The sequence below is a fragment of the Stegastes partitus genome, unplaced genomic scaffold (assembly GCF_000690725.1).
Source record: "Stegastes partitus isolate 25-593 unplaced genomic scaffold, Stegastes_partitus-1.0.2 Scaffold831, whole genome shotgun sequence".
In the NCBI taxonomy this organism is placed as follows: domain Eukaryota; kingdom Metazoa; phylum Chordata; class Actinopteri; family Pomacentridae; genus Stegastes; species Stegastes partitus.
In genome coordinates, this window is record NW_007578562.1 from 1 (window position 1) to 26,161 (window position 26,161).

The window sequence follows — 26,161 nt, forward strand, 5'->3', positions numbered from 1 at the left end:
CTGAGGTCATTTTTACCAAACTGGAATCAGCCCAAACCTAAACCCAAACCTTTGATTACACAGAGTATTGAATAGTTTTCTTAATAACTGCAGTATTATGGGCTACAAGGTTGCTCGGTGGTTAGCACAGTTCCCTCGCCGGTGAGGACACTCCGGGTTCTCCAGCTTCCTCCCACACAGTCCAAAAACTTGTTGAGGTTAATTGGCGATTCTAAATTGTCCGTAGGTGTGAATGTGAGTGCGCTTGGTTGTCTGTCTCTAAGTGTAGCCCTGTGATAGACTGGTGACCTGTCCAGGGGGTCCCCTGCCTTTGCCCTAAGTCAGCTGGGATAGACTCCAGCCCCCCACGACCCTAGTGAGGATTAAGCCGTATATAGCTAATGGATGGATGGATGCGGTATTCTCATTTAATTAAATTAGAATGCAAATTGAGCACACTAGATATGTATCCTGTGCAGATATTGCTGTTTTAAGCCAAGGGTACATGATACAAGCTTTAAAAAGGTACTGCTACACACGGCACTTGAATGTAATCGACCATCACAGTTGTAAAGAGACTGTTTGGTAAGATTATAGGACATTTAAAAAAATTAAAAATCCTTCAAAATAGAGGATTAAATTGCCACAAAAATGAGAAGCGCAGTCAATGTGAAACTAAGATTGGGAGACTTAAGCGTCACAGAAGACTTTGTCATGGTGCCCCTTCACTTCTTTACTAACTAAACCTCCACAAAGCCCTTTGCTTGCCAACACAGAACTATGCATCTCCTCCAAACATTGCAGTATTACAGCGTAAAAAGCTCCACCTGCTGGCACAACCAGGGCCTACAGCAAATCCACAATACTTAAAGTGTGTATAATCAAAATATAGAATAGTTTTGGGACTTGGTATTGTTAAATGACTTTTCTCGGATCAGGACGCCCCCAACAAAAACCTAAAATCCCTCTTTGTATTGGTTGATCTTTGACCATCAGCTGGAGGCCATAAAAGGTTTATGAGGCTGATAAGGGGGAGACCTGCATGTTAATCTGAATGGCAACTCAAGACAGCAGACAGGAAGGTGACTGCATGTTGCTGAGAGATGCCGAGGCGGTGTTTGTCCGGTGCTTGGTGAGACTCCAACGGCGAGAGAGCCATGCGTAATAGTCGCTGCCTGCGGTGGGTAGAGAGGGCGCCCGGAAACCCATTTGTGCGTCAGGAACACAAACATTAAAACACACACACTGTAAAAAATATCCTTAACATCAATCTGCACTTGAAAGGTGTCCACATTGTCTCGTCTGATGTTATTTTCGCAGTTCTTTAAAAGTGGAATTTGCGTAATTGGTAGACTTTTTCCACTTTTTTACGAAAATATGCGCTCAAATTCCTGTTAGAATTAGACAGTAACAGGTTCCTTCTTATGTTAAATGACATAATATTTAAAAGGGGGTTAAGATGAACTGAACACGACAAGATCCAACCTGACTTTAACACACTTCTCCACGTGTTTAACGCAGCGAGCTGTCGGTTCGGATGTTTCTTGCAGTGTGCGGAGTGGCACCGCTCTGCCGGGCCGAGCTGAAGCTCTCAATGCGCCCTCCCCTTTTTTTTTTTTTTTTTTTTTCCTCCTGTGTTTTTTGACACACGCTGTAGATCTGCTCTAATAGCCTATCGCAGTTTGAGACACTCACTTAACAGTCACACACACTCTCGCTGAACCCAAAAAAAGCACACTCCTCAACTCCACCGGTTGGGTTGGGTGGGGTGGTGGGGGGGGGAACATAAGATACCAGATGAGATTTGTTTCCAAACGCGCACCGATGGCGGTGTGAGGCGTTTGGCTGGAGAAGTACGCACGGCGGCTGTGGATTTGTGAACATATTTTTTGTTTTGTATTTTTTTCCTGTTTTTTATTTGTGCATCTTCCTCTCCCTCTCTCTGGATCCTGGTTTTTTTTAAAGGGGAAAATAACATGGATTACTCATTCTCTCTACTCTTACTCTTGACAACCGTTTCGTCTGTGTCGACTGGACAATTCCCATCAGCGCAGATGTGAGTACAGCTTCAAAACAGCCTGTTGGCTTTTCAAAGTCCGCGGTGTTAGTAGGAATGACAGCTTCGGCGTTTTTTATAGAGTTCTACTTGTCGGAATCCAGATTTATTTAGATGTAAAGATTTGTGGGATCACTGAAAGATGATCATTCAGTTTTAAGTTGCAGTTGGTGGGAAATTCTCTTTGAAGCGTCTCAGCGGGAACAGAAAGCGCTTTCTTCTTCTTCCCCAAGTGGTGATGATGATGATGATGATTGCACATTACTGAAGCTACAACTTCACTTTGTGAAACACGATATTTAAAGCCACTGTCCTTTTATTACCAGCCTGCAGCAGCGTGACATGTGGCCGGCTGTCACATGAATCATCCCAGCAGAGCTCTGGGTGTCTGAACTTTTTCTTCCCCATGTCCACACACAGTTCAGAGGGAGGCACATTTGAGCTGATGTTTGTAATGAATCTGATTTATTTTGCAGTGCATGAAAGTGGAGAACACATGCTCCTCTGGTCAGAACAGTTTTGCCAAAATGAAATGAAAGTATTAGTTGGTTATTGAATAATCATTTGTTAGAAAATGAACAGTTTTAATCAGATATGTTGATGTTTTGCTGGTTTGTATGACTGGATATCTCTGAGCTTTGGACTGTTGGTTGTATGTTGAGGTTGTTTCTCTGAAATTGTGATGAATGTTTTTTTGGACTATTTTTAATTACAGGGTGACTTATTAAGAAGGTAGCTTTCCTAAAACAAAACAATGACAGACTAATAATTCTCATGTGCACCTTTGGAGGCTCATTTTGTGTCCAGACTGCTATTAAAACATAAACTGTTTTAAAAGATGTAAAGTCAAAACTGAGCAGATGGTTCCTTGGCAGACAATTGTTGAGCACTTTACTGTAACCAGGGATCAACTGATTATCAGCCTGGTGGATTAGCAGATATGATTGTCAGCATTTTTTCAGTTATTGGCAAAATTATTATTATTTTTTTAAACTAATTCCCGATAAAATAGGTGTGTTGCTTTGGCTCTCTGACGCATCACCTCTCTCTGTGATCTTGAGCAGTGTCCCACCAACAGCATCCATCCATCTGATTAAGTACACAACAAAAGTAAAAACCTGTCAACACTGAAGGAGAAATGTTCAAAAGTTGTCTTTTAATCAAACATTTGCAATACATGAAGGCATTTCAACAAACACACATCTAGAGTTTAATTTTTGCCACAAATCTGTTTATTGATTGTTGGCCCTGAACAAATCACATCTGTGGCTGGAACATGTGCTCAGTTGTAACAAATTGTGTAAGATCCCCCGTCTGCATATGAATTTAGAAGCTCTTGACCAGTAGTTTAGCTTTGTTCTGCTCTTTATTGCAAAAGTCGTCCAACTACGAGGCGAAGACTCCTGCAGGAGGTTAACTCAGATTAGATACGTTGCTGACTCGGTCTATATCTGACTGTTTTTGCCGTGCAGCATTAATATGTCACAGGAATACAGCTCCCAAATTAAACAAACATGTAGGTGTGCATGCCCGTTCATCCACCGCACCGCACCTCGCACTTAATCAACAGGTTTAAGATTTTCCAGATGGTTCTGCGGGAGCCAGGACGACAGGGTTCGGTTTTTGAATGCAGTCCAAGTACGGTCCCACAGCCACGATGGCACTTAGCCTAATGGCCGAGCACAATGATGTCAGACTAGCAGAGTGGCCTGCCCACTCCCGATATTTCATGGGCACTAAGTGGATTGATCTGTGGGCTGTGTACATGGTATTCACACAGGCTTGGCAAACTGCACAACCACATTCACTGATGCTGTTGACTCTCTTTGTTTGAATTATGAGAAGTCAATTTAGGAGAAAGGATGCCAGGATCAAATATTGCATCTCTCTCAGTCGTCATTGTTGTTGCGGTTTATTCAGTTCTGGGAAAACCAAACGAAAATTTCCCTTTTTTACTTCTCGCTGTTTCACCGTGTGCAGCGGCAGCCAGTGTAGAGTCTGGGTGTACTTGTTGTCATGATGGTGATTTTGAGTGACAAGCTTCACGTTGACTCCTCAAGGTGAAAGTCGCAGAGGGAAGAAACTAGAAGGGGCAAAGATGGAGAGGCTGACCCAGAGTGTTCTCCTCCAGGAAATTCAGGAATGTGGATGAAGCAAGATCCTAAGTGGCTTGTGACTAAAATAAGACATTTACAGACAGTATGTGGCTCTATCATCCCACTATATGTACAGTATGTGTTGGCTGGCCTTTCTTTCTTTCTTTCTTTCTTTCTTTCTTTCTTTCTTTCTTTCTTTCTTTCTTCCTTTCTTTCTCACCTCCCTGTCTCATGGCTTCAAGTGTGACTGTATCTCTGGGCTCCATCTCTAACCTCACATGCCAGCATCTGTCTGTTTCAGATCTTCATGTCCCCTCTCCTCCTCTTCCTCCTCCTCCTCCTCCTCCTCCTCCTCTCAGCCCTCCCTCCATCCCTTCTCACTCTCTGTCTCATCGCTCTCCGTTTCCGTCTTGTTCTTTCCCTGTCCATCTTCTCTCCATCCGGCTCCCTTTGTGTCTCTCGTTCTTCTCTCTCTCTCCTCTCCTCTCTTCTTTGCCGCCCCGAAGGCAGATGATTAACATCATCGAATCTGAAATGCAAAGTCTGATGTCATAGACGGTGCCCCAGAGATCTTGGCGCCATCTAGCACACAGAGATCACGAAGGATACAAAAGAAAAGATAGAGATGAATTTTTTTTTTTAAAAAGGGGACTGCTTGGCCTGTTGGATCCCATGTGTATATTGCATGTGGGCATTTTGATGAATGAATTCTGCATGTGTGGCAAAAAACCCAAGAAATGCCCAAACCTTTTTGTCACCATGTGCCATAACACTGTGCTGAATCCAAGACGAGCTTCTTGCTGAATTTCAGATACAATTTGTCCCCATCGTTTCTTTTTCCACAGTTTGTGTCACCCTCTGCTCTGTTTCTCCCACTTGCATTTTTTTTTTAAGGCTAACTAGATTTCATGCTTAACCAGCTAAGAGCTGTGCTTGTCGTGTTTGCGGCCTCGTCTCCGGCGATCAGCGGGCATAATGTGAGGAGGTGCTTGCGAGGGACAGAGAGCGACATGGGCACTTGTGAGGCAAGGAGCCCATAAAGAGATACACAAGCAGATTCCCGAATGTGTCGGAAACAAAACAAGCTCAAGATCCAGGCTGAGAGGGAAGGCAGCAACATCCTTCTGTGAACTTGAAGCAATAGTTTTGGGATTTATGCTTGTTTCCTCTCAAACCCAAAATGTAAAAACTCTAATTTGTGGCTTGAGGGAAGGAAACTTGTGGAACTAATTCTTGGCGAGCGTCATTGACCAAAAATAGTCCCATAAAACCAATCTTTTTTTTTCTGTCATTTACCAAATAAGATATTTATCTGGTTCTATCTCTTTTTAAGCTTTTTAAGTGTATGTTGCAGCTTCAAGGACAAATGAAAGTTTAAAGATCCACTTTAGTTTTGTGATAGTTTGAATGTTTTCGGAGCCTTGGAAACTTTTACGGTGATTTGAGTTGGACTCTCCATTGGCCACGGTCGTCTAAAACAAAAACGACTGATGTTTTGACGCAATGATGAAGTAATATTTCAGAAGAAAAATACTTATTACAGTGAACTGAAGTGAAAAAAAACACACTTTGGTTCGAAATGTTAACGTCAACAAATAGTCAGCGATTTGTTGACTAATCGCAGCAACTCAAGTCTTGGGTCTTTGGACTTCCTTAAAGTCTTTTGTGGAGACAATAAATAAACAATAAGTTGATTGGGAGAGGGACATTAAGTTTAAAATATTGATGCGGACAATGTGTTGACATCATTAATATGCTCACCTTACATCCATCCATGCATCCATTTGCTGTTCTTCCTTTTGAGGGTCGCAGGGGGCCAAGGAAGCTGATCACAGCCGACACTGAGTAGGAGGTGTGGCTCCCTTTGTGGTAGGGGCTGCAAACAAGATGGAAAATGGAAACTTTTTAGGTAGTTTTTTATTATCTTCTGATTGTGGTCTTCGTCCCTGTTACCATCCTGAAGCAGTCTAAATGGTATCAATTCGGGGGTATCACTAACCGGTGGTATTTTTTCATGAGAAAGTCATCCCTGTGAGGATGTTGTCGCTTTACGGTGCATCTTTGAGATATTTATTGAATCAGGTGTAATCTACTTGATAGAGGTTTCATTTTCTGCCTCCTTTTGTCTCTTGTATGATGTCTTTGTGCTCGTCTTGAGGCTTTTTTTCCATCCCAGTGGACTGACACCGACAGTGGCCTGTAATGAATATGCCACAGTTCCCACATGCAGGAAAGAAAACTTGCAGATGCTTTTACATTTGCTTGACGCCATCTTTGTGATAGACAGATTTGAACCAGAAAACATACCTAAATCCCTGGAAAATCATTCTCGGTACAGTCACGGTGTGGTATTTTCTTCTTCTTCTTTATTTATTTATTTATTTTTTTTACAAATTTTGTTTTATTTTAGTCAATGGAAAAGGCTCCAGGCTGTTTCTTGATTGAATCATGGAGCCTTCGACTCTTGTTTCTTGCTTTGGCAGAGACAGTGGGATAAAGAATGTGTCATCTAATAATAAATAAAAAAAAGGAAAAACAAAAAAAAACATTTAGATTTCCCTTCAACTTTTATTCCGGTGTCAAACCTACACTGGTAATATATGGAGATTTGAAGAGGACGATTTGAGTGTAATGAGCAGCAGATGGAAATGATCAGCTCGGGGCTGTCTAGGGTTTCCTTGGCTGTGATTTGCACCTCTTGGCCATACGGGAGTTGGTGCTAGCAGGTATATTTCAGGAGGCATGCTCTCGCCCAGAACCAGGCAGCTGACAGTTATATCCGTTACACATGCAAGAATCTGCATCGATATGGATAATGCTCGCTCTTCACTCTCACTTTTATCTTTTACCCAATTTTTCTTTTGCTCTTTTCCTCGCACATTTTTTTTTTACTCACTCTTCCTCTCCCCTTCTCACCCGCTCCTTCCCCTTTGCTCCCCCTCCTTCTCAGCTGTGGCTATATTTAGGCAGGCCGCTGTCATTTGGAAAGGGGGCGTTTAGTGTCCTGACTCAGACGTACAGATAAAGATACAGGACGGACGGGGGCAACGTGGCTCGTAAATCTCCCCTCGCCTCGTTCACTGAAGTTTTGCGGACCCTCTTTGCTTACGTGTGGCCTCTGAGTTTGCTTTAGTGTCTGGTTTCGGTTTCTCAGCGTAAGTTCCTTTCAGGAAAAAAGATACTTCAGCTTCTGTCCATGTGAAGAGAAAATTTAGGGGAAGGGGGGGAGCATAGGGGGAGACGCAACTCCAGCGCCGTACTATTTCTCTCACAATCCTTTGCCACATGGAAATTCCCAAGAATTTTCCATTGCACTGTTGCCCAGGCAACGTTGGGAATAGCTAACAGCTGTTTGGACCAGGGCCCTGTTTGGCACAGGAAGCACATCTGTATACCAAAATGTAAAGTTACTGGGGTGACGTCAAAAGGCTGCACTGTAAATCCAGCACGTGTGGCTCCTCCGAGGTTTATTTATTCATAAGCTTTTGTCACAAATATGTAGAGAGTCTTGTGAAACACGGGGGGGATGGAACCGAGCACGAGATACACAGGAACAGAGAGTCATGAAAGTGGAAAAGAAAAACGGTTGTGTGTGACTCAGAGCTGATTATCATACACTGTGGCTCCTCTCACCTGTTGTACTGGAGGATTTACACGGGCTGGAAATGTGTCATCAAGCTACAACCTGATCATTTTAGTAACCCTCTGAACCCCAAAACCTGCCATCAGCTTTGGAAGGCATGTTGACTTTGAGGTGGTAGAAAAAAAATCACTAAATTTGCAGCATTTATCAGAGCCAGAAACTGTAAAAACTGAAATAATCATCCGATTTTAAACATTTTTGAACTACTTTCCATGTGTTGTTCCATTGGGGAAAGTCGTGATGTTTTCACAAAATCACTTTATTCTAAATTTCACGAGAAAATAAACAGTTTGCTTCAACCAAATTCAGTAAAATCAACATAATTCTGCACGCTTCGGGACAACCATGAAGCCTCTGGTGACTCAAATTCTGGGGATGTTCGGCTGAACTGCAGGCTGTGTTTATACTGAGCAGATTGGAGACAACTATAGAAAAAAAGATTTTAAAAAATGTAAAATAGCTTTACTTTGTAGAGTCACTATTTTTCCCACTACTGGTAACACGTGTGGGAAAAATGTTGTACATGTTAATTTCAGATTTTTTTCCCCGTTTTTTGGGTGAAATTCTACTTTTTTTCAACTTGCTTTTTCTTCTTTTTTATGATGATGGAGTTGAACTTTTAGCCATGTTTGTGCGGTTTTTATAGGATTGCAGGACCTTGTATTTAGGGTCGAGGTAGCTCACTGGTTTAGGTTTCTGGGCTGCTGCTCAGAGGGTTGCGGTTTCGAATCCCAGTTATTGCTAGGCTTTTAACCCTGTCCACTCCAGGTGATGGCTGCCCATAGATACCTGACAGGACAAGACTGCATTTCATTGTCGTCTGTACAATGACGGTAAAGCTGAATCTTATATTATTATAATGTGACATGAGCAAAAAACACCTGAAAACTACTTGGGGGTTTTTCAGGGTTTTATTTAAACACCGAAATACAAATGAACGAATACAGACAAACCATTAGTAATTATGAGAGAGTTTAAATAAAGGTTTTCCATAAATAAATAAAACTGTGGTTAAGGACTCAGTAAGCCAGTCCCTAACACACTTGAGGCTTTGAGTGCATAAAATATCCCCTGATGACACCACAAGTCCATCTGATGTGTTATGTTTTGAGAGAGGACTAAAAAAAAAAAAAAAAGTGGACCGATGATGATGGCCTCTGATGGCTTCTCTCGAGCCCTTTAATGGAGCTGCGTTGAGACATAAGAGCTGTTAATGCCAGTGTTCAGACTACACCGGACACTGTGCGTAGCCATCAGGGAGACTAGTACTGAGTACAGCACTAGCAGTAGTCTGCTCGTGTAGGCGTCCAGATTGACGTTAATTGGACATTTTGGCCAGAGGGGGCTCTCAAATCTGTCTATTTATAAACATCATCCAAGACCGCGTGTGTGCGTGGCGAGGCTGAAGGCCAGGGCTGATGTATGGATGGATGGGTAGGGAGTTTGCGCGGAGAGTGCGAAGGTGACAGAGACGTGGAGGTTTAGTCATTTGAGTTCAAAATGACATGCAGTGGAGAGAAAGAAGACCGCTGCAGGGGTGAGGATGAGCAAGGAGGAAACAGCCAAATAGAACAGAGTTACTGTGCTCTATGAATAATTTCAACTAAGGAAGACAAATATATGCATCATTCTGCACACACAAAACCTTCATTCTTTATGAAGCTCTGCCAAGTTTGTGATGTTTGAGCTTTTTTTTATGTTCGATATTGCAGGTTTAATGAATTACTGGACGATAATTCAGTCTGTTTAACCCTTTATAGAGCACTCCTTTAAATACTTGGAAACGACAGATTTCAACCCTAGGGTGTTATTGAAGGATGTTTCAAGATAGTTTTACTTTTGTGGCTTTAAAAAAAAAAAATGTTGCAAATTTGTTTTAATTATAACAATTTTCAGACTATTGAGCACACCTAAGCCACATAAGCCACTCCCACTAACTTTAAACAGAAAAACAAATTTGTACATATATAGGCCGCACTTGTCTATAAGCTGCAGGTGTCCACGTTGTAACATGAGATATTTACACAGAAGGATTTTTTAAACTTTTAACTAAATATGTAGCGGTAACATACATAAATACGTACTGTAAATGCTTTTTTCTGAACAATGCCTGTTAACTGGCGGGTTAAAAAAAATAAAAAATACAGTAGCCTACCAGGAAAAGTCATTGAGCGCTATCTCCATCTTTCTCCTGTGCACTAAAACCACTAAAGTCGTCTTCTTCAGTGTCGGGATTGAACAGCCTCAGAATTACTTCGTCACACACTTCCTCATTCTTTCGTAGTTGCTCTCAATGTCACTTTCATCTCGAGGCAAATTCATAAAAATCATAAAAATCCATAAATTAGCCGCATCATTGTTTACGCCACAGTGTTCAAAGCGTGTGGACAAAGTAGCAGCTTATAGTCTGGAAATTACGGTAATAAAGCTGCCATTGATGGTAACTTGCCGTCTATGGTTAAAAACAAAGGGAATTTATAATAAATAAAAGAAAAAGTAGCAAACATATTATTTTTAGGTAATGATACTTACACAACCAGGAACAATATAAAGTGCTTGGTAAGTTCATTTAGTAACATTGTTCTTGGGGTGGTGGTTTTGGCACTAATCTCAAAAAATAAATCAAAGTGGAGTTCAATGCAAACCAGTAACAAAGCGTTTATCAAGTGCCTGGAACATTTTGACATTTTTTGTAAGGTAGTGATGTTGGCGCTAATATAAAAACTACATCAAAGTGCACAAAGTGGTTCTTCAACCTCATGGAGAAGCGCAGGGCGGACATACTGAACGTCCAAGGAAGTTACCAAATATGGTCACTTGCCCCATAAAGGGTTAACAGCCTGTACTCCATCTTGTGTTCTGCTTTTTTCTTTAATCTGAACACTTCTTCACAAACATTCATTCTGTCAGATGAACTTCGTCACACCCAAGTCGACCCATATTCCAACAGGAAGCATGACTCAAACCTTGTTGCACAATCGCATGTGTGCCCACCGGAAGTGTCACGGTAATTGAGTTCTCGTTGTGTTGCGACAGAGTCTCACCAGCAGGTGAAATTGCGCCACGGCGAGTGCAAACACTTGCAGGTGTCACAACAATTCTGCTTCCTCTGACTTAACGTGTCCAGACACCTGCGGGGAGAGGTGATACAATGGGAGCTGTTAGTTCTGTCAGGACGTGTATGCCGTTTGACGTGGAGGGTGTGGAGGAGGTAGACTAGGCGCTGGGGGGACGTCAAGTCAGTCCCGGCTACATCCGCGGTCCAGAGTGTGAGGTCAAACGTGGGCAAGGGTAGGAAGAAATGTGGACCCCAGGCCTTCTGTGGCAGTCTCATGTTTCCTGTGACAGACTGTAGAGCAGTGCTCAGATAACCAGAATGACCTGGTTTGACTTTGCTGTGACATATTTCTGACTGAGGGAACGTTTTATTTATGCAGTACGGTAAATTTATGGATGAACGTAAGAGCACACGTCTGAGAGACGAGAGGCCAAGTGTGTGAAAGGACAAACACAAAACCAGAAGCAAAATGAAACAATATAACCTTAAAAACGAATGACCATCATTAGAAATGAAACTAGAACATCAGAAAACCCTTCAAAGCACATTACTGAATGAATGGGATGTCCCCATTTAAACAGGCTACCTCTCTACTCTTGTGCCATCCTCTGCAGGGAGGTAATGTTTTATTACAAACTCAAGATTCCTTTTCTCCTTTCCCACCATTGGTGCTACGAAAAATAAACCTTTTTTGTTAGTTTTTTTGAAATCATCCTCATTTTGAGTCCACGTTAATGTTTACTGGTAATGTGACGAAGTTTACTTCACTGGGATAATCTACTATTAAAGTCTCGTTCTTCTTACATTTAGGGTTTCTTTAATGATTATTTTCCTTTTCTGGTTAATCTTTTTAATATATCTGTTTCAATTTAGTGTGTAAAATGTAAATCCCAAACCTGATGTGACCTCTGTAAAGCGCTTGCATGTCTAATTGACAGTCCACATTATGCAAAACCACACAGCAAATCCTCATATTGGAGGAGCTGGAATAGCGCTAAGACTGTTAATTAATTATCAACGCCGCTGATATATTTCTGTCTAGTAATTAATTAATACTTTTTAGGACTGCCTTAATTTTGTACCTTTACAGCGTTTTGCCTCCATTCGTGTGTTCGGACAGAATCGAACACCTGCTACAAGTTGAGCGTGAACAGATGCCACTTTCTCCGAGTTGATGTTTATTTAGAAGAAACCGATCATTTTCAACTTGGTAAATCTGAGGAAAAGTACTTTTTTCTCCAATCAATTCATCCTGTCGGTAAAGTCACCATTACTCCAAAGCAAAGAATCCTCACGAGCGAAGCATTTGCTCTCATAAAGACGTCGATGCATAAAACAGACGTTGTGTGTGTGTGTAAATAACAAAGTTACGCTCTCCTCTCTCAGACTCTTGATTCTGACTGCTCAGAATAATTCTCTCTGACAATTGGCATTTTTCAGGCTGTCTCTTTGAGCTCGTCGTCTGTGACAGTCGTAGTTTATGGCTGCCTGACAGATTTTCTCCCTGCTTAGTTTTTGCAGTTAAGGACACTAGCAAGCTGTTTTTTAGCAATCGTTAAGCGATTTTTTTTCTGTGGCAGCTAAGAAAATTCCTGCAGCTTACACTGAAACTCTTGCAAAATCCTGCTGTAGAACATGTTGCAGCTCGGATACGTGAGACTCTCCTTGTTCAGAAAGCACATACTGGCAACTGAATACAATATAGGACGGCCTCCACTTTGCTGTTGGAACACAAAGCAACACTCCACATATCATCCTGCCATTTAAAACTAACTGTCTGCTTGTGATGTTGCTCAGGAGTTTAACTGAGCAAGTCAATACGAGGCTGTTTATCTTTGGCTGTAAGTTCATCTGTTAAATCAATCCCAGTGGAAACAGCTTCCTGTATCCCACTCCTGCTACTTCGGCGCCCACCAACGACACCCCCCATTTTAACTCACACCCTAACAGAAAATACAGTTGTCAAGGCTTCACTTAAACCCAGCTTTCGATAAAGGCGAGGTGGGTGGGGTGTGTGGGGCAGCTGTGGTAAAAATGCTCCGACTGACTTGCTAAGAGGAAAATGTAGAGGAGAGGCAGAAACATCAATAACGTCTTGCCATTGAGGATAATGAGGCTGAGAGACATTTACAAAGCCTGCAATTACGGTGTTATTGACCTCAATAAAGGAGGAGATATCATCACTTGTCTCCTTTTGTGCTTTGCGGTGATACATGCGAGAGGAGCGGCTGGTGGGGGAGGCGAAGGGAGGAAAGAGTTTATTTACACCGAAACGAGGACGAAAACCAGGATATTGATCCGGAGTGTGTAAGATGAGAGCTTGCAGTGATGTAAAGAAAACAGAAAATTACACCCGACATCAAACAGAAGACAGAAAAAAAATGAAGAGGAAAGACTTGGAAGAAGAGGAAAAGAGAAAAAAAACCTGAGCAATAGGTGGTGGATGAGAAAAGAGGCAGAAAGTTGTCTTCTGTGAGTCGCCGCTGCTTATTAGATGCAATGCCTCATAGTCAGAGCTCTTATTTGCTATCCCCCAGTGGCTCAATTACATCCATGCTGACATCCTCAAACATCCCCCTATCTTTTTTTTCTTTTTCCTTTCGTCTCCTCTGCTTCCCGTAATGGTGTCAGCTTTGTTTCTCTCTAAGAACAGATTAGAAGCCCAAATTACTACTATTAGAGGAGGATTTAAGGTTTCAAACTGTCTCCCAGTGCTGGAAACCATGACTTCACAACCTGATAAGACTGTAAAAAGGAGGGAGTGGTGCGTGTTTTATTTTATTTTTTTTTGCTGTCGGGTGCTTCTTCCGTGACGGTTTTTCAATGGAATTAAGAGATCAAATGTGGATCTGCCGGCTGGGTTTCGAGTATAAAAACACGAGGATGTTTACAAGGCAAGAGGGGCGCTGGAGTGGAAACTCTAAGATTGGATATTGAGCCCCGGATTCTTGTGGCCACGTCGGGGGCCCCTGAGCTGGTGTGAGGCTCACTTTTCAGTGATTCAGATCGATATTCCAGACTTTGGCTCGGCTCAGGGTGTTTACATGCTGTCAGAAAACAAAAGGGGAACTCAGAATATAAAGTTATAAAGCTGTGGAAACAACATGGGTGCACGTCCCTGCTGCTGAATGTCATTGTCAGGTCTCGTGGGGGTAGAATTATGTGCTTCTCGTTAGATCTACTTTATTCTCTTCCCCTGTTGATTAAGGCTGTGGCATGCATGCTGCATGAAATTAGACTATTAATACCATGGGCTTCAGCAGAGATGAGAAGACTTGGCTGCTAGCAAGCTGCTAACCAGTGAGATGTGAAAAAGTGTTTTATGACAAACTGTTCCAATACTTTGACAGCCCACAACACAAGACTACAGTCTACAGGGTATTTATTTAAAGTTCCCCTCGCTGCTTTCTTTCCAGTAAGGATATAGAAATAAGTTTGGTATAAAAGCACAGACAGGAAAAAGCTTGAAGGTAAAATCTACCCAATCTTCTGTCCATGAACTCCATCTGGGAACCATCTTTTAACGCAGGATTACAAACTTCTCCAAACCCCTTGAAAAAGCCTGCCTGTGAGGTTTTTTATTTTTTATTTTTTATGAACTGTGAATGAAGTTACTTGTGATTTGAAAAGTAGAGACAAAGTCATATTCAAGGACAGTTTGAGGCCGGCTTATATCTCAAGGATATTTCCATTGTATTATGGTGTCTGTCTTGTTTTTAACTTTCATTTCCATTTATATAACACTACTTACCGAAGTGCATAAAGATGTAAACACATCTGTGGAAGGAAATGTTCAGCGACGGGAATAAGCCAAAAGTTTAACCAGACAGTCTTTCCCAAAATGTTGGTTGTAATCCCTAATTTTGTATTAGCTGCAAGAAAACAGTGCATCAGTCCAGTAGGTCAGCCAGGGCTCCAGACTAACTTTTACAACAGTGAATACAGGTGCGCTCCATTTTTCACGAGATAACCTAATTTTTTAAATCGTGCAGTACACTGAGGTTGTTAAAGTACTGTTTACCACCACTGTGGTTAACACAGCAGCTTCCTGTGCCGATTACAGCGACACTAATACAGCTTCATGATCACCATGCACTCGCACCAATGCAACCGCTTGAAATTTTAACTCGCACATTTTAAAAAAAGGTCGCAAATGTCAGTCAACTTCAGTCTGGAGTCCTGTCAGATAAACAGACTGTTAACCAAGGTAGATATTTACAACGTCTATTCTGGATAATTCTAAATAGCTATGAGACCAGATGAAAGTGGGGTTTGTTAAGTTAAGATTGGAATTTGCTGGTTTATGAATTAAAAATGAACGTAGTCTTGACGTCGTAAAGAGCGGCTGACATAAACCATCTTCCGAATCAAACACCTCAAGATGCAGCTGTGGTGAGCTTGTTTCTCTTTACACCGATCAGCCACAACATTAAAACCGGTGACAGGTGAAGTAAAGAACATCGATCACCTCGTTGCAAAGCAGTGTTCTGCTGGGAAACCTTGAGTCTTGCCTTCATGTGGATCTTACTTCGACACGTACCACCCACCTAAAACATGACCAAACACCCCTCCATGGCAACGGCACTTCTCACTCCCCCAGTATCATGATGTGGCCTTCTGCTCTTTAAGAACTGTTCAGGATGAGCTCGAGGAGCACGACAAAGAGCCCGTGGTGTTTCCTCAGCCTCCAGACGACCCAGAACACGATCCACTGAGCAACTTCTTGCAACCCACAGGACCCAAAGTATTCAACAGCAACATCCCAGACATAAAAAGAAACCCCCCACATGTCCTTGACCCAAAAGATCAGAGCTGCTTTGACAATAATAGGCAGCTGGTTTTTATGTTATGACTGACTTGTGTGTGTCAACTGCTCCTCAAGCTCAAGGATTATCTTTCAGTCTTTTTGCTTGTCTCACTGCTTTTCTCTTTTGCCCCATCCGACTTCTGTGGTGATGGAATAGTGAGGATCGAATCATCAAAAATAAGAACCAACTTATAACACACCGAATTTGTCCTTTTAAATAATTTAAACCTAAATGTGAACTGGAACTGCTCTTCCTGTAACAGTCTTGAATCATCCTTCAATCTAGCTGGTTTCCTGACAGACTGCTGGACCCAAGAGGCTTTAATAGTTACTACTTTTTAAGCGCTGAAGCATATTCACTTGCTAAGCTGACTGCACAGTTATCCTGCTGAAAGTGTATTAAACAGCTGCACAGCGGCGAGCATCTACAGCCTGTGGTTTAGAAGTGTACAAACAGAAGGAGAGGAGAACATAAACTGCCTCCTCCATAGTCACACATAGTTGGGGCCGGAGGGGTTCATGTGGTCAGGAGTAAGACAGCAGTGCTCTCACGCTGAGTCACGGTCTCTATTCTGGGATTGTGTCCACTTCCCCGTGTTCACCCCTCGAATTCGACGGTCTGCGCCTAACTGGCCGAGCGAGGCTACTTGCTTTTCATTAAGGCTGTAATGGTGAGTCAGGATGTTGGAAATCAGTGTTGTTTTTTCACCTCTGTAAGTTTAAAAAAAAAAATTACCTTCTGAATCCAAAAACTCGCCTCCAGTTTTGAAAGACATGTTGTTTTTAAAAAAAGAATTGCCAAAATGATGCCATTTGTCAGAGCCAGAAACTCTAAAAACAGTAAAAATGATCAGATTTTTAACTTTCATGATGGGCTTTAAATCTGTAAACTAGTAAAGGACATGTTTTGTTTTTTGTTTTTCTTTCTTTCTTTTTTATAATTTTTATTCGAAACATTTCTCAAGTCTTTTTTTGTTTGTTTTTTTCTACATATGCAGCAAACACCAGACTACATTGACATTCATTGTCTGGCCACTTCCTGAATCCGAATCCAACAGTCCTTTGTGATCCCTTCAGCAAATATCTGTCTCTTTAACTGTTAAACGCCCCACTGTGTTCACCGGTTTGCTGCTCATTGCATTTGTAGTCACTTGGTGCTGAGGAGTGTGCATTTGCTTTATCAGATCCTTTTGGTTGACAACAGCTGCCTGCTGCCACTGATAACGAGCTTTATGAGACCAGTTTTGGCGCTGCGAACCGAAAATCGGCTGAGAGGTGCTAAAATGGAAAGAGGAAATTCGGAGTGAAATGATTATTCTCAAAGGATTTTTCATCACAAGTCACCCATGGTTTGTGTAACTATGCTGATAAGTTCAGTGTTCAAGTCATGGCTTCTGCCTCGGCTGTAAATGGCGGGTTACACAACGCAGATCCCCCACAAATGGATCACATCCATTTCATTACATTAAGAGCTTGTTCATAAAAGGTGCACCTGTCTCGGTGACCTCTGACCCTGTGCAACCCCCTACTCTGCATCTGAGAGACCTGGTGCTCTGGTTACCGACAGACTTTAACACACACACATGCACATGACAGCTGTCCTGGTTGGAGGCAGCTTTCCTTCCAGTCATTAGAGTGATGGAGGCTAAAAGGAGATGGGGAGGGGCAACTTTATCACTGTATTCAACGCCACAGGGGTCAAGCACAAATTAAGACACAAGCGGCTCACTGGTCTAGTCCAGGAATCGTCTCTTTTAGCAGTGAGGAAGTCTCATGTTCTTTCTGACCTGTACACTGTGTTTCCTGAATCGGTCTGCAGAGATGTGGTGTGGTGCTATCGACACTGTTGGCCAGTGTCTCATCTCATTTCACACCATTTAACTCGCTCATACATTTCTGGCTGCAACTGAGGACATGGAAAGAACTTGATGAAATTTTAATGTCACCCTTTCAGAGCTGGAGGCCTCGCAACCCGTTTGTCTAAACTCCAACCAAGTGTGTCACCAACCCTCAGTGAACCTGCGATGATCTGTGCTGTATGCGCACTGAGTCACATTTCACTGTCTTAAATAAGCATGCTGAGGGAGACAGGTATTAGAGCTTCTTATTTCATGTCCAACAAGTAGGAAGCCATTCCAAGCCCAAAGTGTGTGCATGTTGAAGTCCGTGGCTCACTTCCAGCTCGGTGCAGGGAAATCTGCATGTGTGTGGTGTCTCATAGTGACAGTGATGTTGTGAGTGACTGCAGCTCAATACAGTAATATGCCGTCTGAAAGGTATTTCCTACCTGGGCTGAAAAAGCTTACATGAATCTACCTTTATCCAGTGATTTTCTGCTGTCGGTTAGTCCGGACAAGACGGTTTGTCCGGCTGCTGCCATTTCAGTTCATCTGTGCCGCTGACAGACAGCTGGTTCTGAGGACAGAGGTGCCAAATAGAGGTCAGAGTCATTGTGGATGGACTGATCCAACGCCTCAGTTGTGCTTAGCCGCCGCTCACATCTTGCTTCTACTGTAGACTCCCAGTGAGAGATATTTTACTGCAACTTTAGTTTATTTTTCCAGTCCTTTCAGTGCGGTTACTGCAGAAAAGAATGAGAAAACCAAAAACAATTTTGCACACCACTATAAAGGGAGACACTAGCCATGAAAGATTGCACTTATTAGGTGGACGTATGAGGAACATATAGGGGACAAATTTTATAGCATGTGTAAAGTAAAGCTTCAGAGTCTAAACTATCCCACTCTCACTTATCCAGCCCATTCTGTAGGACATAACACTATATACATCATTCTGCTATGGGGGGAAAACAAACAAACACTCATTGTGGGCGGGGCTAAGCACAGTATGAGGCTTGGGTGTTTACTTGAAATAGTGATGGCTGGAATGGTTGTGGTGGAACATTTGCATGCAGGGAGATTAGCACTGTGATTGAAATTAATAATCCACTGCAGAAGTCTAGCAAAGTTGCCTTACTCCATGTACGAAGTCCTCGGCAGAAATTTCTGTTTCATTTTCGGTGCCAGAATGGATAAAAGACGACGCAGATTATTGGCCAATAGCAGGCTTGTACCAGAAACCTACATCCAGTCAGATGAGGTCAATCATGACTGTAGTCGTAAATACATGTCAAATACCCAAAACAATGGAGCTGGCATTTCCCATAATGCAATTTCATAACCTTGGCAGCTCCGTCTAAAGTCAAACATACAGTTAGACATCTTTTTTGATAGGCTGAGGAGTACTTGGTTCAGAAAATCAATAACTGTATCTTCAATCATCACCTAGCAGCAACTTTCAGGGCGAACTGCAGTTCCTCAAATGGCCACTTGAGGCTGGCCCCAAAAGCGAGTCAATCTCAGTAGACTCCCATGTTAAAATGCTCAACTTTACAGCAGAAAAAACATGTGTACAGCGGGGTACATAAAACAGTTTTGGCCTCTATTGCTAATTTCCCTGTTAATGACAACTGTAGAGTGGTGACGTTTTATGTAACTCACCCATTTAAATCATATTTATTTGTCTAAACAGTGGATGCCATCCCAGGACAGTCCTCGGACTAAGACTTTTGCATGGTCAGCCTCAGTTCCACTCACACTCCACCTATTTGCTCACTTTTGCATCATCACACAGGGTTCATCCATCTTTAATACCATCAGTGATCTTCACAGCTAATATCTCAGAGGTGTAGTTTAATGCAATGCTTTTATTGGCTTAATTATCAGAGCTGTTGAGGTGTATCAGAACCACAAGTACGTTTGACTTTCTACCTTCCAGGATTTTATAGATTGTACAGTTTAGACCCATAGTGACCGCCCTTCACATGTTGTACTGGTCTGCACTCTTTCAGACTGTCCTTATTCTTAGTGTCTAAGCGGAGAAAAGCAAGTTACGCAATGAGTAACCACAGCTGGCAAAAAGAACAAAAGGAATTAAGTAAAAAATCAAAAGTGGTGGGGTGGTGGGGTCGGGGTGGGGGGAGAGCTTAAACAACTGCCTGTCATAAAACCAGTCTGCTTTATAAGTGGGTGATATTAATGACTCAGTGAGACAAGTGTGAGAGGAAAGAGGCTTGCAATGCCAGCAGGTCTCACACTTGGCTGAGCTTCACATGGTTCCTCTCATTTCTAGCCCCGCAGTGTTCAACCGCTGCAGCCGAGTGGCTCCACATAGCTCACCAGCCATTTTGGATGCTTCCTCCCTCTCCTCGTCGCCCTCCTGTACGATTTCCCCAAGGAGCAGGACACAAAGAATGAGAAAGGAGGCAAGAATCGGAGTCAGAAAGGGAGGGGATAATGATGCTATCGAATTTTTCCATGTCCTGCTCCAAGTTTCCATCCTGTTTTTTTTGTGTTTTTTTTCCCTTTCCCCCCCACATTTCTTTGTGACTTTCAGACCATATCCGTAGTGTGCGTCTTTATTTTAGGTACATACGGTTAACTCTTTCTTCACTTAAGAGGAAGCCACACATCCTGGTTTTATGCAGGGAATGCGTCCTCTCTACTGATAAGAGGAAGATGCTTATTTGTGGAAGTGGCTAATCAGAACGCTGCTCAGCCTTTTAGCGGGTACTCGGGGGACTGTATTAAACCGAGATCAGAGAGATTTCAGAAGAAGTAGAATGAGCCATTAGCACTGAGACGAGCTGACCTCATCCAGGGGCTCTACGGTGCTGCAGAAGCATGAGGGAACTAGTCACTTTTAATCACAACTTGGGTACTTTCCCTGGATGACGTTTTATTGTTAACTGCCCTCTCCTCATTAGGGTTATGCAAAGAAGCTCTGCAATCACAGGATTAGTGCCAGCTAGTTCACAACCAGAGCTGTCTATATCAAGGAACGCAGTGTTTAACATGGATCAGAAACTTGTTCTGCAGCAGTAAAATCCTCTCACTTACAGCAGATTTGATGAGAATATATTGTAATGTACTCAGGAAATGCTGTAAATATGATTGTTTTCTTCAGAGGGATTATTAATTATTAATCAAATGGAGCTTTGAATGATGAATTTTGCTCCGTTGTATGTTTGCGGAGTCAGAACTCGTTGAAAAGTGGACAAATAATGAAGCTCAGTTCTTCTTTGATGGAGCACAACCGCACATGTGCACGGTTTTCCCATCAAACACCTGTTGTTGTTGTGCTCCACCCTCGCTGCTTTAAGCCAACTTGGAAAAGTCACATGCGTAACAACCTCAGTACGCACCTGCTTACTATGCCCAGTGAACCGTAACTTCACCTCAGTTCATGCAGACCTAAAAACTGTGACTCTGAAATATGAATCCAGTTTGAGGTCAGTTGCAGGTGATTATAGTACATTCTGTTGTTTTTTTACCTGCAGTTTGTGGCTGTGTGTTATGAAGGTAGACATTCTGCTGACAGAATGTCTATCCCATATTTGCCCTCGACCACTAGCAGCTGTCCCTCAGATGGCTAAATATATTATGCGGCTGCTATGTCACACATTTCCAGCGTGAGCTCACGTTACACTGTATTTTTTAAAATCAGACAACGTAGACGGGGTTCATGTGTCAAAGGCCCCTCAGCCGCGAGGGAGGTGAGGAGAGGTCACTTCACACTGCGGGGGAGAGAAAGGGTAATTTTCTTTATGGATTATGTCATGTATTTTTTATTGGCTGCGGTACAGGACAAAGGGGGGGAGGGTGTCTAGGTGTTGTTCTCCAACAGTGTGCTTACAGTGCATTGTTTTTAGAACAGGAGGAGGCTGAGGCTCGCCTCCAGATTCACTTGTTACGTTGGTTGCATTATTGCACCTAACTTTTTTCATGTAGCTCATAATTTTTGAGTATCTTAACACTCTATTTGAATGTTGGAAAATGGAAATAAAGGTGCAAATAAGTGTGATAAGTGTATAAGGTTGATATAGAACCTCATGGTAGCTCTTCTTTGGCTATAATGTAAACAGTATTACATTGTGGTAATATGTTTGACTTCTCACTGCTTAAGCACTGAAAGAGGAGGTTGTTCTGCCGCCATGCGCCTGTCACAGCTTGCAGACATCATGCTTTTTTAAATTTTGAAATCTGGGATGTTGATGCACTGCTGGTCATGCACTGCTCCCCGTCATTGAAATAAATGCTCTGCATAAAGTTGGCCATTTTATCGCATCTTAGGTTGAGAATTAACTTGTGGGGTTATTCAGAGCACAAAATTCAGTTTTTTATCTTTTTTTTGGGGGGAACTGCAAGTTACTGATGTTCCCCAAATGCCTCACATGCTTCAGTAGATGTTCTAGTTTATTAATGTTCCATAAATACCTTACATGCATTGGTAGACACAGAAATGTGATATTTTTCCCTGAATGTTTCACGAGCATGGGTAGACTTTTAAATTGACCATCGCTCCCTAAAAGGCTTGTGTGCCTAAGCGAACGCCACCGTGTACCGATGTTCCCTGAACGCCTCAGGTGTCAGTATCTGCTATAGGTGGCTGTGTGCAAAAAAATAGGTTTAGAAAGAATGAAATAAGGCATTTTAATGTAAGCTTTACCATAGTCGAAGCCAAACATTTTAATCTACCTATATGAGCCACCCAAAGACACACACTGACAGATCTGCTAAATGTGAAGTGAAGCAGTGTAATCAGATGACATTTTGACACATTTTATTACACTGGAATAGCGTTTGTGCTGTGACTGATCTAAATCAGCACTTGATAAAAGGTAATAAACTAGTAAAAATGGTCTGTGAAAACAAATTTTCATGGATTTATGTTACTGTAAATGCAAAGTACTGCCTACAACCTGTTAGCCTAAATGGTAAATGGACTGCACTTACTAACTTAGCGAAAACACCAGAACATCTAGCCAAAGCCAAGATGTTCAAGCAACATGTTTATGCATATAACCCTCCATAAAACCACATAGTGTTTTTTGTTCTTGAACAGATTAAGCAAACAAAATATATCGTGTTAATTTATGCGATTTTGGGGTTGTTGGAGGCAGGCTAGCTGTTTCCAGCCATTCCCTTAAATTTATCAGCTAACAATTTTGAGCCACTTTTTCCTGTGAGTGTCGTTTCTCTTGGCCCCTGTTGGATATGTCTTTAATCAGCAAAAAAACAAACAAAAGTTCATGGTTTCAGATACACAAATGTAATGTTTTGATGTTTAAAAGTGAGCTGCCTGTAGCTTCATATTGGCTGCATCAACACAAGTGTTCATCAGTCCTTTCATATGCGAGAAAGCAGATATTTTTCAAAACAAAACATTTTCTAAAGGAGCAAATTATTATGTGATCAGGAGGTAAACTGTGCTAAAATACAGTGAGTCTACTGTGAGTTATTTAAACCTAAATAACCAGCGCTGCATGTGGGGTGTGTAGCTGTGTCACGTCTCAGCTGACAAGCAGACAGATTCATTGGTGTTTTGATAGTTAGAAGGATGGTGGGTCTCGCATAGACGCCACTTACGCAAGCACACACATAACCTGAACTGAATGTCAAGGATTCCGTATAAGGAGTCGGTGTCCTTAAAAGCCCCGCGGCCAAATTACAGGGCGTTAATTTGACTTACAGCAGTTTAGACGTGCAGGTTATTGCTGTTTGGATACGTTCGTGGACACACGCCGACATCACAGGGAGGTCGCAGAATGCCACAGTCTGTGTTTTGAAAAGCAACACGGCTGGGAAAATTCATCTTGATTTACGCAACGAATTCTCAAAAATGCTCTTACTTGAGCGCGTTGAAGCTAAACCCAAATAAATGAGCATTTGCCTGCCTCTCGCTCTTTTACGCCTCTTCCTCTCTGTCCTCTTTCTCGTCAGCAGAATAGATTAACCAGCATCTCACCCCTGAGGATGTGACACTCTCATGCTGACAACTATGAATAGCTCTTGCCTTAATGCACAGCTCGTGTGGAGTAGAGCAATGCATTCACTTGACTAAACATTATTATTTCATGCTTGCCCTCCCTAAATCCCGACAGATATTTTAGCATATTGGTATAGTAAGCAATAAAGCTCAGTTTGGATCATGTGATTACGTGAGCTGCATTGAAACTGAACGAGGTTAGTGTAGCTCAACAAATCTGATAAGGCCAAACGGAAGCTTTCCATTAGATGAAGAATAACACTCTACTTTGTGTGTGTTTGCAGGGTAAAGGAATGGGTGGACCTGATGCAGAAAGATCTGATCACACTCACGGACTCATCCAGCGGCATTGAAACTCTGAAGAAGGTAAGTGAGTCACACACACACACAGCTGCTCCACAACAAAATATATAACGGATTTACATCAAAAGTAAAATTTGTAACCATTGCATTGTAAAGGTGAAGTGAATTCCCTTCATTTATGTGTAAGGAGATGAACACTATACTGAAACTATTGTGTATATTTTTCAAGTGTTTTTGACATATTTGTGGTAAGGGTTCCTGAACCGCAGTGTTCTTGGTGGGTGTTTTTCTGACACTTGTAAGGAGACACAGTCATTTCTTTTAAAGTAGCTGGTTATATCACCAGCAATTTCAAGGTTCCATATGCTGAAAATCTATGTTTATTGTGTTTTCTGGTGGAGGTGGAAAGTAAAAGCTATCAAGCTATGAAGTCGTTTATTTCTACCATTCCTCAAGCTCCATCACAACTAGATAACCTCTTCCCCTTACGAGTCAATAAGACCGAACTGCTACATCTCAACTGAGGAACCAACAGTTGTCTAGTTTAAACTATTCACTGCTTTCAGGTGAGCTGTTCAGAATCTGTCTCACTATTTACTTTCCAGAGCTGCTTCTGCTCGCTCTAAAATGTCTCAGCCACAGGCAAATTATACCAAATGATCTGCTGTTCACTACAAGAGTGAACACAAGAGTTCTCATGCACCCCAGCATCTGGGAAACTTAGGATTCACTGGATTATTTTGATTGCAATGTCACTTTAATGGTTTAACTAATTAACTGTTTTTTTGTCAGCAGATCAGAAAATAGCAAAGCTGAGGGACATTCAGAGATGGTTGAAACTTGAAACTGATTTGAAACCAGTAAACAAGGACTAGATTAGTTACTGTGTTTTCATGTAACCTGTTGTGTTTCAGTTAAACAGAGCCACTGTGTCAGTCCTTTACATGTGTACATCCACAGTCGTCCTCGAATGTATCCATATCCTTCCATTAAAGAAAAGGCAAAATTCACAATAGTCACTCAAATAACTAGAAACTGAAAAAAAATAGTAATAAAAAAAAAAGAAGCTAAATTCTAATTTTGTTAAATAAGGCATTGCTTTTGAATTGTGGTATAAAAGAATAATTAAAAAAACAAAAACAAAAAAAAACTGTCCCCAATTAGAAGCACTTTGCTGAGGAGCAGTGGGCCAGAATCAAAACACCTGTCAACAGGTGCAGAAGTCTGACTGAGAGTTACAGAAAACACTTGATTGCAGTGATTGTCTCAAAGGGATGCTCAACAAAATGTTAGTTAACGGGTCCCATCGTGCTTTATATATATATGTTTCTGTTGAACCACAATTCCAAAGCAATGTCATGGTTTTCATAAATTTTCATTTATTATTACTTTTATCAATTTCAACTTATTTCTGTGTTTTTTTCCTTCTTTCATGGGAGGGTATGAATACATTTCAGGATGACTATATTCATACAAGTATGAAATAGTGACTAAAACACAGCCCAATAATACTCCACATTTACCTGCAGTCACTTCCTCGCCATCCCAAACTGCAGCTATGCACAACTAAAATACTGAGTTTTTAACCGCAACGTTGTCTGACAAACTCACCAGTTAAAAACAACTGCTGTGCTGTGAGTTTGGTGATATTTCCATGTGAATTGATCACTCAGAGAGAAAGTTAGAAGCAACAGTAAAGTTATTTATGTCTGTGTCAGCTGCCAGGTGGTCAAATGTTTTGCTCCATGCTGTCAATCACAGATGCAGAGAGAGTCTTCTTCCTGAAGCAGCTGCATTTAAAGCTACAGAAACTCAAAAAAGCCTCTTTAGAACAGGACTAAATCCAGGAGTTATACAGTCACGGTAAATTCAGCAGCAGCAATGGTGCTAAAAAGTGGCAGTCAAGATGGACAGATTCCAGCAGCCTTCATTCACTACAGGAAGTCACCAATTTACCAAAATGTTGTCAGACACATATATCAGCTTGTATGCAGTATCTGATAGTTTCAATTCTGATCTGTGATCTCTGCTCATAGTTTAGCCTCCCATTTTGCATAAATTCTCATATAAATCAGCCTCATATCACTTTGCCACTGAATATAAATCAGCTGAGCAGATCTGTTCCTTTCAAACTACATAAATACACTGATAACATTAACAAATGGGCAAATACAGAGACGATAGCGTTCATTACTGATCTGTCAGATATCCAGACTGTCAGGCATGAAACATCTGTGCAGGCGGTATTTTAGGAAACATCACATCCCACAGCCTCTCTGACTGATTAAAGTCACCATCAACCACATAGCATGCACTCTGGTAACAGAATAAACCTTAAAAGTAAGACGAATAAAAACAAAGTCTGTCCAATTCAGGTGTGCGACCAAAAATG

General features: G+C 41.8%; 1 protein-coding gene across 1 annotated transcript in view; it reads left to right on the forward strand.

Moving 5' to 3' along the window:
* The first annotated feature begins 1,645 nt into the window (after window positions 1–1,645).
* The window catches only part of LOC103365348 (voltage-dependent calcium channel subunit alpha-2/delta-1-like), a 122,151-nt gene continuing 97,635 nt past the window's right edge, over window positions 1,646–26,161 (forward strand). Inside the window, exons 1-2 of the mRNA XM_008292769.1 lie at window positions 1,646–2,035; window positions 23,751–23,832. Coding sequence (XP_008290991.1) covers window positions 1,956–2,035; window positions 23,751–23,832 — 162 coding nt within the window. The 5' untranslated portion in view covers window positions 1,646–1,955. The remainder of the gene's footprint in view (window positions 2,036–23,750; window positions 23,833–26,161) is intronic.